The sequence below is a fragment of the Alligator sinensis genome, unplaced genomic scaffold (assembly GCF_000455745.1).
Source record: "Alligator sinensis unplaced genomic scaffold, ASM45574v1 scaffold337_1, whole genome shotgun sequence".
Lineage (NCBI taxonomy): Eukaryota > Metazoa > Chordata > Crocodylia > Alligatoridae > Alligator > Alligator sinensis.
In genome coordinates this window covers 3,218,471-3,237,008 of record NW_005841927.1, presented here as the reverse complement: position 1 = coordinate 3,237,008, position 18,538 = coordinate 3,218,471, and the positions used below count along the sequence as shown (strand labels likewise).

At 42.9% G+C, this 18,538-nt stretch overlaps 2 protein-coding genes across 4 annotated transcripts in view; one reads left to right on the top strand and one right to left on the bottom strand.

Annotated features, from left to right (window-relative positions):
• The first annotated feature begins 185 nt into the window (after positions 1 to 185).
• Positions 186 to 9,920, top strand: RBBP4 (RB binding protein 4, chromatin remodeling factor). 3 transcript variants are annotated; one of them, XM_025198745.1, is made up of 13 exons: positions 215 to 230; positions 421 to 468; positions 667 to 814; positions 1,593 to 1,738; positions 3,996 to 4,169; positions 5,071 to 5,186; positions 5,310 to 5,488; positions 5,575 to 5,701; positions 5,824 to 5,901; positions 7,068 to 7,144; positions 7,290 to 7,347; positions 7,748 to 7,858; positions 8,816 to 9,920. In XM_025198745.1, exons 3-13 carry the CDS (start codon positions 756 to 758, stop codon positions 8,879 to 8,881), a joined length of 1,191 nt encoding a protein of 396 aa, XP_025054530.1. In that variant the 5' UTR covers positions 215 to 230; positions 421 to 468; positions 667 to 755; the 3' UTR covers positions 8,882 to 9,920. The 3 variants fall into 3 exon arrangements, with proteins under 3 accessions (XP_006019386.1, XP_014373327.1, XP_025054530.1); XM_006019324.2 differs by lacking the exon at positions 421 to 468 and having other exon boundaries at positions 186 to 230; positions 5,328 to 5,488; XM_014517841.2 differs by lacking the exon at positions 421 to 468 and having other exon boundaries at positions 186 to 230.
• A 778-nt stretch (positions 9,921 to 10,698) lies between these two features.
• SYNC (syncoilin, intermediate filament protein) overlaps positions 10,699 to 18,538 on the bottom strand; it is a 31,138-nt gene continuing 23,298 nt past the window's right edge. Inside the window, exons 3-5 of the mRNA XM_025198639.1 lie at positions 18,303 to 18,537; positions 14,147 to 14,271; positions 10,699 to 11,314 (exon numbers count right to left, since the gene is read on the bottom strand). Of these exons, the coding sequence (XP_025054424.1) occupies positions 11,251 to 11,314; positions 14,147 to 14,271; positions 18,303 to 18,537 (424 nt within the window). The 3' untranslated portion in view covers positions 10,699 to 11,250. The remainder of the gene's footprint in view (positions 11,315 to 14,146; positions 14,272 to 18,302; position 18,538) is intronic.

The window sequence follows — 18,538 nt, the reverse complement described above, 5'->3', positions numbered from 1 at the left end:
GGCCCGCCATGCTGCCCCTCCGTGGCCGCCCTTGAGACGCCCCCCGCCATGCTGCCCCTCCGTCAGAAAATGGCGGCTCCCATGGGAGCTTCACCAGCGCCGGCCCCGCCCACGTGACCGCGCAGCAAGCCCGCCGCCTCCTTAGGCCCGCCCCGTCAAGCGCCCGCCGGGCTCCTATTGGCGGCAGCCGGCAGCCCGCGCCCCGCACCCCAACATGGCGGACAAGGAAGGTACGTGCGGCCGGGAGTGGGACCTCCCCGGCCCTGCCGGAGCAAGCAGCCCCTGGGCCTCCCTTCTCTTCCTGTCCGGCTCCTCCGGGGGAGCCTTCAAAGAGGCATTTTCCCCCCCTTTAATTAGCATGTGTTGCATAATTTTCCTTTAATTTGCATATTTGGCATCATTGGCCCTTCATCTGCACAGCAAAGCCCCCAATTCTGGTTCTTGGGGGGGACTGAAATGCTTCCCCAGGTCTGTGCGTGGGGGGGCCTTGGTAATGGGCCTGCGAGGGCCACGGAGGGCGGGAGGGAGGGAGGGAAGGTGCACCCCGGCGGTGGGTGGGTTTGTTTGGCAGCTATGGCAAAGTGACGGGGCCGCACGGGTAGGGTGCTAGCTGGACCCGCCGTTGAAATGAACACGTTCTTTTTTCCTCCCCTTGGCGACGTGCAGCAGCCTTCGACGATGCGGTGGAGGAGCGGGTGATCAACGAGGAGTACAAGATCTGGAAGAAGAACACGCCCTTCCTCTACGACCTGGTGATGACCCACGCGCTCGAGTGGCCCAGCTTGACTGCCCAGTGGCTTCCTGATGTAACGAGGTGAGTCGAGCCTCCTGGTTGTTCGTGTAAGTGGGACTGAAGGACGCTTTCACTGTCACGTATGGGAGGGAGTGGGTTGCTGCTGGCCGTGATCAGCTCTTTGGCGACAGTAGGTTGAGGACTGTTGTGCTGGCACCAGGCAGCACCTCTGCTCCCCCTCTTTGATTCAGAAATAGCTGCTGACTGGCAGCAAATGTTTCGGGCCGTGTTCAACCTGTAACGAAGTGATGTTTTCTTCTTTACCCTCCGTTGATGAAGTTGCAAAATGAACGTACGCAGCATTTCGGTATTGTTCAAAACCCTTCTGCTGTGCAGCACAACTGTTCTTTCCCCGGGTCCCTGACATGATGCATTTTTCCACCTGTCGCTTGCAGAAAATGCTAATATGTCTCAAGGGATTACTCATGGGAGTACTAGTGGGAGAGTCCTGCAGGGAGAAGAGGGCTTGTGTTGTGGGGATGTCAGATGCATATTTCCTTGCTGCTATCTGTCTAAGGTTGGACGGGTATTTTTGTTTGGGATAGCAGCAAGGAAATAGGTATCTGATATCCGTCTAGGGTTGGACTGGGGTGACTTTGTTTGGAAGATTTGATATTGGAGTAAGAGGGCATGGTCATTGCTAAAAGATATATTATAATTTTTATTTTATTTTATTTTATTTATTTATTTTTATTTTTTTTTGGAGGTTTAATTTCCAGGTCCAGGTTTGTTCCTGTGAGCCAACTATATCTAGTTAACTCCCTTTCATTTCCCCTCCTGTAATCCTATTTTGTTGTAGACCCGAAGGCAAAGATTTCAGTATTCACCGGCTAGTCCTGGGGACACATACTTCAGACGAGCAAAATCATCTTGTGATAGCCAGCGTGCAGCTGCCCAATGACGATGCACAGTTTGATGCTTCACATTATGATAGCGAGAAAGGAGGTAAGAGTCTCGGATGATCAGCAAGTGGAGTTCCAAACTTTTTTTTCCCCACTGGACATAATGACTTTTTTAAATTTGGAGTTAATAGATTATTAAATAATATGGAACTTTTACCCTATGAAGTGATCAGGAAAGGTTACAACTTTTCCTCCTTTCTTCTTGGATCTGTGCACTGTACTGTAATCTTCCATATGCCATGCTGAATTAAACTACTTTTTGCTTTTATAACATTTTGAAGAGGAGGGGTAGGACTTATTGGAAGATTGTGCAATAGAAATTATTTTAATTATTTCTCATTGTGACTGCATAAAGTATTCTTTATGATAGTAGCTTTCATAATTTGATAAAAGAGGCTTTCTGCCATCCCTTAGAGGGTGTACAATTTCAGGTGTTCTTTTTAGCTTGAATTCTGCTGACTAGTAGACGTGCCAGCCCCTCCAGAATAAAAGGATGATTGTATTTTGCTCAGTTAAATGCCATAATAGCATGGGATCCAAACCAAATATATCAGTAACCTTCCTAGGCAGCCAGCATTCCTACCTATTAGCCATATCTTATTCTAGTTGGGTTAATGATTTCTTCCACGTTATACAACTTTTCCAGTTCAGTTGTCTCGTTTCCTTGTTTGCCAGGAGCCAAGGTTGTGCAATTGATACCTTGATTGTTGGACTTGCTAGTACTGCTTGTAAACAAGATTCTGTCTAAAATACTTCATTTCAGGATTTCTGTTTCCTAGAAATATCAAATTTTAGTACCACTACTTCTTTTCTTTTGTTGTTGTCTTCAATTCCTTTTTGTTTTTTCAGAGTGAGTATTAAAGTACAGTATATTAAAAAGTTTTGCAATATTACTTGTGATCATAAGGCTGTAGATATCTCTTCCTTTTATTCTGTTTATTTTTTGAAATCTGCTTGTGATCCTGAAAATAGGTTTAGTTTTGACTTGGATGTATATGATTAAAAGTGTGTGTGTGATAGAGAGAGATTCCTGTATAAAGTGTGTAAGTGGGGGTCTCTCTCGGGGCAGGTGCTGACAAATACTTGCTCTCCAATTCACAGTACAAATGTTAAATATAGCTTTGGCAAATCTGTCGAGGAATTTCAGTCACTTATCTGATTTTTTTTTTCTTTTCTTTTTTTATAATGGCTTTACGGCTACTTTATTTTTCCGTACAAGGCGGTTTGCTCTATTGAATTGAATAGCAGATTGGAAGCCAGGTGCTCTTGACAATGAGGGATAGTGCTGTGGCCTTGAGCAATGCTGTCTTTCTACCTCAGTTTTCTCATGTTTTTAAAACTAATAGTTTTTATCTTTTTAAATACTTGATCAGCTATAATTTTTCTGGCTCCTAAGTTTTTGGCAAAGCATATTTTTTTCAGACTGTCTTACAGGGGATGTAAACTTTTTATTAATATTTCTTGAAGTATGCCCATCACTAAAGGGAGCCTTGGCACTTTACTGTGAATTCTGTTTTGGAGACTTTAGGCAAAAAGTTATGGATTTAAGAATTTTTCTGAAAGATTCAGCTCCTGTGTTTATGGACCAGATTCCACTGCGGTTTCATTATATTTCTCTTCCATTTTTTTTTAAATCTGTGAATCCCAGTTTTAGAATTGGTAAACTGACCTCCACACTATGGAAGAGAGGGTAGAGATTCTGTTACTCTGACAGTTCTCACTTCCTTTGTCTGCTTAAACAATGGTGGCAGTTCATGTTATCTTTCTTAGATGGATTTGCCTGTCAAATTGTACAAGGTTCTAGATCTTCCTTTTGGAGTCATGAGGGTAGGCTGAAGACTGGAGCTTATATCTCTGCATATGTAGGCTATTGCAGCCCCAGACCTTAATAGGAACATGATGCGTGGTTTAACATGGTTTTAACCACATGTCAGTCAGCATACAGCTGTTTGCAGACAGACAGATGCAAGTTTGATAGCCCCAAGGGAGCCTTTCATTGGTAAAACATCTGTCATTAGGTTTTTATCAGAAACAGTCGTCAAACTTTTCAGTAATGAGCTCTTAGGTGTGATCTGGAAATGTGTTAAAAACCAGCAGTGCTCGCGTAGTAACTGCAACTCGTATTAAAATTAAAACCTTGAAAATCAGTTTTGCTTGGCTTTTTATTTTTCTTTATGCCTTGTCAATAGACTCTTTGCTCTGTGACTGTGTGGATACTTCTTTGGCTTTGCTGAATCCTTTGTATGATTTGAACGATATGTACAGCTCACCATTAACATACATCTATCCTTTATTTCCAGAGTTTGGAGGCTTTGGCTCTGTTAGTGGGAAGATTGAGATTGAAATCAAGATCAACCATGAAGGAGAAGTGAACAGAGCACGTTACATGCCCCAAAATCCATGTATCATTGCTACAAAGACTCCATCCAGCGATGTCCTGGTCTTTGACTACACCAAGCACCCTTCTAAACCAGGTGTCTGTATCTATGTAACTTGAAGATTGGGCACAGAACCTCAAATACAGTTTGAACAGAAACTCAGAGTCTTTTCGGGGCGGGGGAAAGGCTGACACTGTTCTGTGGCAGTTGAAGGGCTTTTGTGGGTTACGTGTCATTTTTAATTTTAGAATAAAATGGTCGCTTTCCAAGGTGCTTAAAAAGGGAAATACATTTCCAGATCTTTAAAACACACGCTTCCATTGGCCTTCTCACTGCATGTTCTGCTGTAGCTCTGCTTATTATCTATTTTTTTAAAGTTGAATATCCTGTGATGGTCACCATTTGCTGTTGCTCATTTATTGTAGCACTACAATGCTACTTTCTTTGGAATGGTGGAAGAGGCTCACTAGCCAGCGGAGAGCTATTTCATCTGTTTGCTGGCTAAACCGCTGTCCCTTTTTTGTTGTAAAATAACTAGAAAAAACCTTCAGGGACCTGGCTTAGTCTTTGGTGGGGTGTGAACCTAAGATAGTCTCCAAGTTTCAGAGTGAGACTGGAACCCAGATGTAGAAATATATCTAAAAATGACGAATATATCTTTGTACAATTAAGGAGAATTCTTAAAGTAGTGACCAAGGTGGTGTTTTCATCACCTAGTTTTTGACAAAGATTAAAGATAGTAAGAATCCTTTTGCTTATATAACATGTAGCAAGTGGAACTGAGCCCCTTAGTATTACTGAAATATTCAGTGGGTGAGCTAGTGTCTGTATTAAGCATTTGAAAACCATCATCAGTAGCATTTTGCTTAATCTTGTAAACTCTCGTCTCTCAGTGGGATGATTCTGTTACTGGAGGAAGTCAAATCTACAGTTTTTGTCAAGCACTTACACCGGCAGAGTTGTTTGGAACCTAAGTTTACTGAAACTCTCTTTGCAGACCCTTCTGGTGAGTGTAATCCTGACTTGCGTCTTCGTGGACACCAGAAGGAAGGCTATGGGCTGTCATGGAACCCAAATCTCAGTGGACATTTGCTTAGTGCTTCTGATGATCATGTGAGTACAGCAAATAAAATTGGTATGTCAGCTGTACGTTAGTTGCAGATCTTGATCAACTATTACACTTGGGGGGTGGGCTATTGCGGCCGGGGGGGGGTGAAGAGTTCATCTATCTTAAAGATACCCCTTTTCTCTAAGACCATCTGCTTGTGGGATATTAGTGCTGTTCCAAAGGAAGGCAAAGTGGTGGATGCAAAGACCATCTTTACTGGACATACAGCAGTAGTGGAAGATGTATCTTGGCACCTGCTCCATGAATCTCTCTTTGGATCTGTTGCTGATGATCAGAAGCTCATGATGTAAGTGAGAGCATTACCCAGGAATGTTTCTGTTTTGAAATGAAAGAAACTTCCCTCCTCCAACTGCATGTTTTCTCTCTCTCTAGCTGGGACACCCGGTCAAACAATACCTCCAAGCCCAGTCATTCAGTGGATGCTCACACGGCTGAAGTGAACTGCCTGTCTTTCAATCCCTATAGCGAGTTTATTTTGGCCACAGGATCAGCTGATAAGGTAGGCCTGACTTGAGATTAGGGACTGTCATCTGTCCCAAACTTGTTTCCACTTTGGAAAGCAAATATTAGTTAACTTCGATGAAAGTGTTTCTTGAATTTCTCTCTTGTCTTCCTGAACAGACTGTTGCTTTATGGGATCTGAGAAACCTGAAACTGAAGCTCCACTCATTTGAATCGCACAAAGATGAAATATTTCAGGTACAGTAAACTGGCATCTTTATAAATATCTTCATTTCTTTCCCAGTCAGAGCTGCAGGTTTGTCAGCAACTTGAAAAACTTAGAAATAGCCTTTTATTTTTCTTTCTTTTCCTTGTTACTCAACATTTAATGCAAGTATGCCATGTTCTTTAGCTGTTCTGTGTCTGAAGACATCCTTGGCTATGGGAAAGCTACCAAACACATAAGGTTGCTTATAAAAGTGATGGACTGCATGGAACAGGACAGATGAAAGATCACTTCAGTGGCTGTACCTAGAAGTGAAAACAATCAGCCAAATTATATATGGCAGTAAATGGAAGCAGGGAACTTGCTGAGATGCCTGTAGCATCTTCATCTCCTGGAGGAAGACTTATAGCTGCATAGAATACAAACTGGGTACCAATAATATGGGTCTTCCAGGCTAGCTAGACACAAGGAACAATTGTGAAAGTAGACATCTCTTAATAAAAAACTAAGCAAGTTTTGGTACAAGAAGAGCTGGCAAATGAGTGTTATCAGAGTAGCACAAATGTGATTTGAAAGAACATGTAGAACTTTCTAAATAAGGCAATAGTTTACATTCTTTTTAGAGAGGGTTATTTTTAGAGCTGTTTCACACTATTTCTACAAAGTATTGGCAGAATTGTATTCAGAGCCCTAGATATTTTTTTTTTCCCCCCCCTGAATCTTTCTGCTCTGTTGAGCAGTGTTCCTAGGAGTATTCTTTCTGAGTGGAGGTAGTAACTATTTTTAACTTGGATAAGCAGAATTGTGGGATTCCTTTGTCTTTCCCCTGTTCAGCTTATTTTGCTCCATGTAAGTTAGCTTCCTGTTTCAAAGGAATGAATGGTTTGCATTTGGATAACTCACCATTGTAGATGTCATAGCAAGTAGTGTTCTTGGAAGATTTGGACCTGTTCTTCAAGCATCCCATATGAAAAGATTTCATGTTGTACATCATTAATGCTTTGAAACCCAAAGGCAGCAGTATTCATAAACCAGTTTCTCCCTTTGAAGCATTTTCAATGGGAATATGTGAACTAATGAGTTTTCCAGTATCAAATTGCAAGTATATTTTCTCTACAGTTAGGACAGAGATCCTATTATTTTTTGTCTCATGTCACTGCTTTAAGATTCACCTCTCTTTCTCATTTGTTTCTTGCAGGTGCAGTGGTCTCCCCACAATGAAACCATTTTGGCTTCCAGTGGTACTGACCGTAGGCTAAACGTCTGGGACTTAAGGTAAATCCTAAACTGATAGTGTTGTGTGATCTGCTGCTGGTGTGGTGTGTATTTTCCTAAGAATTGATTTTTTTTTTTTTTTTGTGTGTGTGGGTGCATGTTCTGCGAAATATCTGTTTCAATTTTGTCCTTGTTTCTACTACAGTAAAATTGGAGAAGAGCAGTCTCCTGAGGATGCAGAGGATGGCCCACCAGAGCTCTTGGTAAGAGGGAGGAGGGGTTGTTGTGGTGTCTGCTTCTTCTCCCAACTCCTATTACAGCAGAACCCAGGTTATTTGTATCTAGGTGGCATGCAGTGTGCGCAGATTAAGGGCAAGTTGTTTTGCAGCTGGTTGTGACTTCAAGGGATGCTGGTTCTGAAGGGGTACTGGCTGATTGGAGAAGTGGTGTCTTTGAAATAAAGGCCACAGCAAACAGCTGGAGCACCTCATTGGTAGTGCATAGCTCTTTTGCTGCAATTTTATATGCTCCTGGTTACTCTGCACTCGTCTTCATGAGGTCATAAGGAACTTAACCCTCCAAAGTACCCAGATTGTAGTACTGGTTCTAACGTATTTCACTTCCACCCTGAATACCTTATTTTATTTTCTGTTCCAATACCAGTTTATTCATGGTGGTCACACTGCAAAGATATCTGATTTCTCCTGGAATCCCAATGAACCCTGGGTAATTTGTTCTGTATCAGAAGACAATATCATGCAAGTCTGGCAAATGGTGAGTAGCATTGATTGGGAGGAAGTGTCTGTCAATGTGAGAAGGGATAGATCTAAGATGGAGTTCTGATTTTTAGTCTGTTCAACACTGACTTCTATTCACTGCTCTCAAACAGACTTGCTGTATAGCTTTGGCTGAGTCTCAAAGGAACACTGAAGCCTGCTTAAGCTTAGTAGAAGTGAGGGTTTACAAATGTAAGAAACTTTCTCGTGTCTCATGTAACATCAGAAAAGTGTGTTTTGGAAAAGGTATAAATATAAATGTTCCCTCTGGTATTTGTAATCCAAGCTGTGTATGAGCTGGGGTGTGAAGCTGGCTGTTCCACTTCTACTGTTCAAAATGAGGAGTATCTACAAGCCAGAAGAAACCATAAGTAGGGGAGGGGTGAAGCAGAGAAACAAATGACCTGATTTCTCATTTGATGGAAGGAGAAAGAAAGGAAACTCATGCATCTAAGTGACTTATAACCTAGGAGTCCCCGTTAACTGTATCTTTCTATAAACTTGATCAAACATCCAGTTCACAAAGCCTTGTATGTGTCTTCATGTTGATAAAATGGATAGGTCGCCTGCAAGGCACTGCCAAGGAGCAGCGTGCATATAGAAAAGACGTCTTTGTATAAGTTTAAAATACATTGGAACTGACACAGTGATCTCTATCATTAAACAGGCATTTCCCTAACAGAATAAATATGTAAACTACAGTTCTGTTGTTAATGAGCTTCTTTTTAAGGAAATACTTTGAAAACATGACCATTATGAAAAGGTTCAGTTGTATTTATAGTTCTTTCTGTAAATATTAAATGGCCTTGAAGGATCAAGCGTAGGAGTATTGGTATCTCAAGCTGAGAAACTTGTAGGACTATAGCCTTTGTGTGTGTTCTCCTGGATGGAATCCCTTTAGCCTAAATGTCATATTAAACACTCTCCTATTTCCCCCATCCCCTCTATCTTGTAGGCTGAGAACATATATAATGATGAAGACCCTGAAGGAAGTGTGGATCCAGAAGGTCAAGGGTCCTAGATGGTTGAGCTTTTACTGGGTGTTTTTTTTAGTCCTTTCCTTCTCTTCCCTCCCAACTCTGACTACACACACACACGCACGCACACATGCTCTGTTCAGTCATCCTACATCAATAGTGCTTTTGAGCCAGACAACAAGTACTCTGCATACAGGGGTGTGGCTCTGTTGAGGTGGTACAGTGTTGAAGCTTCTTGTTTTAAATTTTGTACAGCAGTCTTTCATGTACAGAGCTGGGTACCCCACTTTAGTTGCCCTCATGATATGGAGCAGACTTGCTTTTTTCCTGTTTTTAAATGCTACAGCTGAAGGTTTTCTGGCCAATTTTAAACAAAAGGTAGAGGGGTAGAGCCCACAGTGTGTGCTCGAGCCAGTGCAGTACAGATATTGCAGAGGGTATTAATTTGCGGCTACTTGCAGGCGGAGAGTAGAGTCTGTCTTGCTAAGACTGGAAATTATTGGCATTTCTTTTCACTTCATATTTGTATTTCCTGATGCAAATAAATCCATAAAAGACAGACTCATGAAGACTTTTACTTCAGCTGGAATTAGAAATATGTCTGTAAACGTCCTCTTTCCTGGTAATTCTGAGTTTCATTTTTTCCTCCCTATCTCTTTCTTCTTTCTCCCTTTTGATAAAGTCACAAGAGTTTGGATACTCTAGCTATGCCTGCAGAGAGCATTTTTCATCTTCCACATATGCTCTATTGTGTGTTTCTTGAGCTGTGTTTCCCTATGATTTCTTTCCTTTCTGTGAAATGGTTTTTAAAACTTGGGACCACCAAGTTGTAAAGGTGTATGTCTTTACCTGACTGATGTACCACAGATGGCATGCCCAGTAATCTAAAACAGAGCATTGGTAGCTGGTATTTGTAAAACTATATAATAAATGTGGATAAGCTACTTTTTTTAGGAGTTAGTCTTGACCACTAGTTTCTGCACATCTTCCACTAGGGTGATCCGTTCCACCAGCAGCCTGTTACTCTCCATGATTAATTATGTGTATGTGCTCCAGATGGAATAAATTGTTTTTCTACAGACATGTTACAGTGCTTTGTGATTTTTTTTTTTTTTTTTTTTTTAAATGCAGATAATTATCTTGTCGAATAATTACTTTATTGTGGCAACCTTGTGCTTCTTAAAGCAGAGATGTGTGGAAGCCTGGAAACCTTAATGCCTCCTAGGAATATATTATGAGGTCTAAGTAGTAGATATTGGTATGGAGAAAGCAGGGCTTTGGTTTCTTGCATCCACATGTTGATAATGATGTCAGCTGGCAGCTTCTCTGCTCACAACAGGGAATCTATGCTGTTTCCTGTGCAAGTGGGTAGGGGAAGTTGAGAAGGCTGAAGGGAGAAAGGAGGCTGTCCTGTGCCTGCTCCCTCTGGTATATATTATAGTGTCACCCATAATTTAGTCTTAAATTCTTATGAACAAATCCTCTCAAACACTTCTGATGCTCTGGTAGCCGTGGCTGTGCTTCGGTGCATCTGAAACCCACGCGTCTTTGGATTTCTTTAAGACTGCTAGCTTTGACTGCTTTTTATTTTGTGTTGAGAGAATACTTAATCTCCAACCAGTCATAAGTGGGCCAGAGAGGGTCTGAAAAAATATGGTGGTGTAGGGCCTGTATCTTTCCAGTGAACTCTTCAGTTAGTCACAGTCAGCAAGGGTTTTTAAATGGGCTATCCAGTCTACAAATATCAATAAGAAGCTTTAAAAAAATCTTTTACTGCTCTTTAGATGGGTGACCAGATTGCTTTTTCTATTTTCTCCATGGTGTTGAGCATGCTTGGGGAAATAAAAGAAGCCTTAAACCCTGAGCCTTTATTTATTTATTTTTTTTCAAGGTGAATTTTTTTTTTTTTAATATATAAAGTGGAAACCATTTATACAGGAGTTCAGTTTCTGTGGCCCATACTGGAATATGTCACAACATAGCAGAGACCCTTTGAATTACAAAAGAAACAATCCTGTTTAAAAGGACAGTGTTTTGCACAAACAAAAAAAATCATACCATAGGCTTCCAGGATACTTTCTATGCAGACTTATACAATCCACTTATGGAACAAGACAAGATTAGCTTTCCAAACACAGAGCAAAACATACATCTTTTTGCTCTTTTACATATGTTCATTATTCAGTGCAAGTAATACCTCTCTCCTTCACTATTTTCTACTAAACTAGAAGAGCAACAGAGCAGCACCTCAAGAAATATAACCAAGCAAATGATTGTCTAGTAATCCTGACAGCAGCCGCTATACATCGTTAGGGTTAGTGTGAGCAGCAAGAGTGAATTGGAAGTATCCTCTACAGTTATCTTGCTGTCACATTTCTTTTCAGCAGAAAGAAGTGGGGGAAAGTCCACACCTCTAGAAGTCTTGGTCTGCTTTTTCTTCTGACTTGCAAAACTGTCCATAGATTTCTAAGCAGCCCCTGTGTGGGTGGAAAGTAAATTGCCAAGTGAGTGCACAATAGTCTGGAGCAGGAGTGTCAAACTCACCCTGGGCCAGATATGGATTTCAGGGCTCCTCCCATGCTGGATCCACAGGGCCAGGAGCTGCAATGGAGGTAGTGGCAGGCTATCAGCACAGTCCTTGCTCATCCCTTGCTGATAGTCATGTCTGTCAGGTTCCAGGGGCCCTAAGTTCTGTAGTAGGCCCTCCCCCTCCCCAACTCCCAAGACTTCCACTAGCCTGTCAGTTCGGACACAACTGCTCTGTGAGCTGGATCCGGCCCATGGGCTGTATCTTTGACACCCCAGGAGAATTTGAGTTACAGTTCAAGCCTCCAGTACCCCTCTACCACCGATCGTTCGGCTGTAAGGCATAGAAAAATAGCATTGGTTAGCATCAAAGCTAAATATGTAGTTTGAGCTTGCATCCAGAATCTTGACCTGCCTTAGCACAAAGCTTGACAAAACGAGGAACTGTAGCTCTAGAAGGGAGAAGGAAATGGAGTGTATGGTGCAAGCTACAGGAATGTATGAAATGCTGTTTAGTGGGTCAGACCATAGGTGTCTCTAGCTCAGCATGCTGTCTCATACAGTGGCCATGTAGATGCTTAGACCCGGGTGGGAGGGTAAATGGGGTATGTCCAGAATCTTCCACTCGCTGCTTTTCCCCCAGTGCAACTACCAGCAATCAGTTTTAGAACATTCAGATTTCAAGACTGCACCCCTTTTACCATGTTCAGTACCCACTGATGGACCTTTCCTCCAAGAATGTGTTCAGTCCTTTTTCTGAACTTGGTTAAGCTATCAGTTGCCACAATCTTTTGTGGTAGTGATTCAACAAGGCAATTGCACGCTATGTGGAAAATGGGAGTGTAAGTATACATCTAAACAGCACCATGCAGGGATGCATGCAATTCCTGCACTAGTTCTGGTACTGGGAACAGCATAGTTCTGCTAATGTGGTTCTCTCAAGTTGAGCCGAAGTGAACTAGTCCCGACATGGCTGTCTACACTTGTGGTTAAGCAAAGTCACTTACTGTAGTGTAGGATAGTACCTGTTTATGACAGCACTATCCTACGCTGGAGTACGTGAATCTACTGCGGACTAATTGTAGCATATGTGTAGACAGTGATGCTTTACTGTGCATTAAATTAATGCACAGGAAAGCAGGTATAGACATGCCCTTCCTGGGCTAACTTAAGGAGCCTAGCCAACTCATGTATTTTTACACCGACATAAGGCCTCCTGTGTGCAGATAATGACGTGGGACTTTGGTGGCAGGGTCACTTTCTGCAATTTTTCCCCATGTTGCTGTGGGACAAGGGCCAGCTGCCTGTGCTTTCCTCATGCTGCTGGGGAGATGAGTGTTGATGGCAGAGTCCTAGCACCTGTCTGGCCCCTTCTGACACGGTGGGTCATTCTGGTCTGCAGTGTGAAAAGGTTGCCTACCCATGCTTTAGATGATGATTCTTAAGAATGAATGCCTACATTTAGACTTGTTTAGATCGCTTTGACATGGATTTAGATGTTTAAATTTCAGAGGAGTTAAATACCTAAGCTATCATCAATTTAAGTCCCTTTTGTAGGTACCCAGGACTTCTGATAAGTGATATCCTAGAGATCATAGAGAAGCAGGGCTGGAAGGACCTCGAGAGGTTATCTAGTCCAACCCTCTTCCTGAGGCAGGAAAGGTCTTGTGATTCTTATTTAAGTATAAACATGGATTAGGGAGCCTAATCTTCAGTGCCAATGTCAAAAGTTTTGTCTTTCTGAGACTTAGAATAAGGTAGAATATTTTTAACAACCTATAGTCCTTGCTACTGATCCCAGATCGTGTGGCCCAGGAGGCCATTTCCTGCCCTATCTATGTTCCTGTGATATATATTCAGTAGTCTGCATGCTGCCATCTTTATTGGAAATCTTGGGAAAGAGCCTAGAGTTTAACATGAGCTGGGAGGCTGAATTCCTCTACCTTAACAAAGGGCAAAGCTGCCTACTGCCTCTCCTTCAGACTTATTCTAGAAGGAAGCATTGTATTTGTATGTGCTTGCATGGGTGGTAGGGAGTATTTTCTTGTGATGTTCAAACAGACAAAATACTGTGCTCTTAAGTGGCAAGGGAGAGAGACCGTTGCGGAAGAGGAATGTTACGTTAAAAGGGGAAGTTGCCAAAAATGAAGAGACTGCTAGGGTCTGCATGCCTAAGAAAAAGGGGTAATGTGCCTTGCAAAGCAAACTACAGGAAGTGAAACAGAGGGTAGTACTACAGCTGTCTTTTGAAAATCCTCTGAGAGCGTTCCCATGTTAGGAAGAGGAAACCTGAGTAATAGCCATAGGAGTATTACAGATAAAGGGGGGGGGGGTTTCTTCCCCCTGTTCAAGGGAACACATACAGATTTCCAAAACTCTTAAAAGACTGTTTCTTTTCAGGAAATGAGTGCTACCACCTCAGGGCTGCTGTGTGTTGCTACAGGTCTACCTAAGATTGACATGTGCTCCCCATCCTTTTCACTGGGAACGGCCAGCCTGTTCCATTCTTCCTCGGCCGATGGCATTTTGCTCTAGTTCCATTAAAGCAGCATTGATTTAGAGGGCACTGAGCTATGATGAAATTATCCCTTTCTGTTTGTTTGTCTGATTCCTATTTATTCAGGAACCAGGAGCCTCAGATTCTTAGTAAGTAACTAGGGCTGCCCTTTAAAAAACACATAACAGCTACTCCATGTTGCAACCTCGGTCAGTTTTCCATCGTGCTTTTTTTGGTTTCTTGCCCTACAGTTCTCTCACCAACAAAGTAAAGAGAAGATAACTACTTGTAAACGGAGAGCTCCTGGTGCAGGCTTGTCCTCAGCTCTTCCAATTCCTGGTTTTTGCGTTGCTGAAGTTGGACCCCATTCTTCAGTTCCCTCAGCCTCTCTTCCAGCTCTTCTACCTGTTCCTGTGGGGCCAGAAATAAGTAAATACATGAAATAAAGTGATGTGCAAACCTGAAACCAGCTTTCTGGAGGAAGAAGCATCTTGTTGGGGTCGTCTGATCCCAGCAGTCTTTCCTGCCCAAGTGCAGGGGGGCTGGACCCAATGACCTGTAAGGTTTCTTGCAGCCCCTAACAACTATGAAGGCTGAGCTGTTCACCTCTGATCAATGTTAGCTTTGGCTGTGTGTGTGGATATGTCCTATTCGCAGCTGTCACTATAGTGGGTCTGCCCGTGTACACTCGGGATGTACATCAGAGCAGCTGAGTTGATGATTGGACAACTTTAGGCAAGTTTTAAGCCTGAGTTTTAAGTATTTTCAGCAGGCTCATCTGTATTTGTCTCACTCTTTTTGTTTTCAGTCCCAAAAGCTTGTGTTGCCTTTTGGACAATTTGTGACTGCTTTAGAGAGTTCTTTTAACCACTGCGTGGGCCTAAAACTGACAGGAGGCAAGCATAGTAAACTGGTTAATCCAGCTGTGTGATAATTTGCCACTATGGTTTAATTTGCTGCTGTTCAGATTCCAAATCCCCTTCAGTCATCTTCCCCCCAACCCTGTTATCAGCTCCTGGTAATTGGTTGCTATTGGATAATTTGCCACTATTTGCATTCCTAGAGCTTACTGTAGGAAATCTATAGGGAGGTTATGCTCCAAGTTCTTGTTTGAGCAGGAATCGAGGGAGGAGGAGGAGAAAAATCTCTTCTAAGTTGATTTTACCAAGGCCTGTTCTTTAAAGCTGCGAATGGAAATAGAAATCTAAAATGAGTAGTTGGTGTAAGGCCATAAGGTGACATGGATAAAGATAACTTAAACCTATCACCTAGGCCACACAGCATCTGCTTCCTTCATGCATGCATATGGGAACATACCAAACGGTTTTCAGCATGGAGCACTGAGAGGGTAGGGAAAATCCAAGTCTACTTTTAGTAGTTGCTAACTTCCTTGGTTTGCTGAAGCCTAGAAAGTGAAGGGTGTAGAGGGCAGAGAGGCAGGGATAAATGAATTCTGGAACATTTTTTCCCAATGTTCTTTGCAGATACGTAATTGCTTTCTTCTCTCCCTAGAAAATGGAGGGGAGGGGTGGGCAAGACATTTAACTTTTGGCATGTTTCTTACAGTGTCTATAAATACAGTTATACAGTCTCTTCCAGTTATAAATAACCTGTGTCAAAGGAGGCAGCCCAGCGTCAGGGTTGCTGCTGCAGGAAGGTCTGGACTGCTGGAGATGTACACGGGTCCTTGCCTGCTGATGAGGTAACTCGTAGAAGTCAGCCAGGCAGTGATTTCATTAAGAAGTGGCTGCATCAGGGCACAGCAAAAACCTTTCCTTTTTAAAGGGACAGCATCTTAATTCCGTAATGATTTTCCCTGTCCTTTTTTAGGAATCATACCCAGACTCTGATTATCAACAGCTGTTAAGAGAAGCAGCAAACAATACTGAAACTACAACACTGTTATATGCGTTACTAATATATCCTCCTCTGGAATTCTGAATTCAAGTTTGGATTAAAAAGCATGTTATAGAAATGGATTAAAGGAAGAAAGACTTGCCGTAGGAAGAGACATCAAAGTGTTGAACTATTATATTTAGAGAGATGAATTTTGGGAAGCAAAAGAGGCGCAGAGAGGCCAGCCGTGGACTTTTGTCCACTTTGTCAAATCGCAAGAGCAAGAGAAGTAGAAATGAAATCAAGGTCATTTAAAATGGGGAAAAAAAACCTACTTTCATACAACTCATCCTTAAATGAGGCACGAACTGCTGCCAGAAGATAGCATGGCAAAGAGCTTGTGACTCAGAAAAAGAATTTAAACATTTATAGGAATAACAAATGTACCATTATACACACTTTTATCCCAACTTGTATAAGGGAGAAATCATCATGCTTCATATAGTAAGCCAGTGCTTAGCTGCCTCTGCTTATAAAGAAACTCTCTCTTGTTCCCTGAACTGCTTCCATAATGAAAGGGATTGTTATACCTTTCTTTGAAGCTTCTGATGCTGGCCATTGTAGGAGGCAAACTGTAAGACTGGAAGACTCATGAACTGATCCAATACTGTAGTTCCTATGGAATCAGTCATCTCCCTAGGGTGAAAGAGCAGCCAACTTTGAAACCATAGAAAGGAGCTGTAGCTTTTCCTGTCGCCCTCAGCACTTTAGTATTAACAGTGTCTTTGGTTTCGATCCTTCTAATAATGCTCAGCATCCCAGCAGCAGGATGGTTTGTATTGCTCAAACCGGCCATTATCAAGCATCTAACAGTAATTAATGGAACCTCCCATTGCTGTTGCAAAATGATGGACTAGCCTGTGATTTCCAAAGTGTCCTACACTAAAACCTGAAGCTTGCTAAAAACCTGAGAATACCTTGCCCACCCCCCAATGGGAGTGTTTTATCCCAGTGAAAGCCCTGGTATTGCATGAGTGCTGCAATAGGGAGAAGGGCTGTATCCTATCTTAATTAACCTGGGTCTGGCTTTATAAATTGTAAGCAGCACGTAGCACTGTCCTCAGATATAGATGGGATATGTGGAGCATTGGTATCCCTGTGGCAGCTGACCCAGTGGCAGAGAAGCTGCTATGTTCAGCCTGGAGCAAAGCTTCCAGGTGCTTTCCAGGGATATTCCCAGGCAGAAATCTGACAAGGTAACGTGCTACAGCTGAGGGTCTTGGCAGGCTCTTTCTCTCTCTCAGCTTGTGTTTATCACTTGTGGTATCTGAGTGAGTACATATGTTACTATGATGTGCAAAATTTTGTAACCTGACAGGTTGATGTGGGTAGTGATCTATCATGTCACAAGGGTATCCCAGGGCAAGGGGGGAGAGAAAGAGAGCATGGTGGATGGCTCCTTAGCTCTGCCTGGGTGCTCAGCTGTCACTGGGGCTGCAGAGGAAGAATCTCTGGTTCCTATTTGTAGGTACAAATGTTATGTCTGTCCATGGCTCCACATGCCTATAAACTAGGATGTGGGCACTCCCTATGTATGCGTACTAATCCAGATGTGTATGCGTAAGGAAGTGTAAGTACCTGTGCATGAGATGCACAAGAGTATTTTTTCTCATGGTAAATCTAAGTAGATAGAGGGCCAGCTCCTCAGTTGAGATAAACTGTTGTAGCTCCTTTGAGTCAGTAGAGCTTCCCTGCTTTACCCCAAGTGTGGGTCTAGCTTGGTGTATGTAAAGTCACGCAAAGCTCAAGGACCTTACAAATATTGCAGGACCCGGTCATGTCTGCCTGGGGCTTCAGCATCTCTGTATATAAAATGTGATTCACAAGCTATAAAAATCAGCACCTCAGGGGCTGCCATCCTCCACAGGCTGTAAACAGCCTCCTTGCAAGGAACACACATGTTGTAAGCTCGTGCTCTTGTGCTTTCTGCCGCTGGCCTTTGGCTCAAAAGGGGCCCCTCCAACTAGGCTCTGAATGAAGAATATATTACTCCAGAAGCAAATGTTTTTGCTCTGCCTTGTTTCTTCTGCCATACTAACTGGGATCTGGCTCCATTATTTGGTGGTGTAGTATTGAGGCATTTCATGTTCGGAGAGCAAGGTGGTAATGGGTCAGGTCAGAGCCAGGCAAACGTTTCCTTCCACTGTGCTTTGTGGGGAATCCCTAGTGACACCACATTGCATCCCTTTAATTCCTAATCTTTCTGCTTACTCAGTAGCTGCCTCTGCTTTGCCTTCCCTAGGATAGGGGGGAAGAAGACCTCAGCCTCTTCTAGGCTACTACTTATATAAGCCAGTAGGATATGTCTGATTCTTTGCTCCCCCAGTGATTCCCTACTGTCTCTTCCTGTGTGGCTGTTATATCCACTTTTCCACTAGTTGCAAAGTTAGGCTCCCAAGTCTGTGTATAATAAGGAAATACATATAGTGCCAGTCTCAAGTATCTAGACACTGAGTACACAGGGCTGACCGCTTATATGACAGCATCGCAAGCCAGCCTTAACCTGAAGCAGCGTGCAAGCATTTTTACAGGCCCATTGCACGTACCCTGTACTGGAGAACTTCTTCATCCCGTTTCTGCTTGATGAGCAGAATCTGTTCCTCCAGCCTCCTATTCTGCAGGCGCATCTTGCTGGCCTCTCCCTGCAGTGGTCGCAGCACCTCCTTCAGCCCCTGAATTTCTCCCTGCATTTTTTGCAGAGCCTTGGCACTGGCCTCCCTCCTTTCCACCAGGCGCGCAAGCTGTGGCTCCCAGTGTTCCTCCCGGCCCCCGCGGGCTCCCC

Coding starts and splice junctions, on each gene's coding strand:
- RBBP4 (XM_014517841.2), top strand. Junction 7,145..7,289: donor CTAAACGTCTGGGACTTAAG/GTAAATCCTAAA, acceptor TTTCTACTACAG/TAAAATTGGAGAAGAGCAGT. Junction 7,859..8,815: donor TCATGCAAGTCTGGCAAATG/GTGAGTAGCATT, acceptor TCTATCTTGTAG/GCTGAGAACATATATAATGA.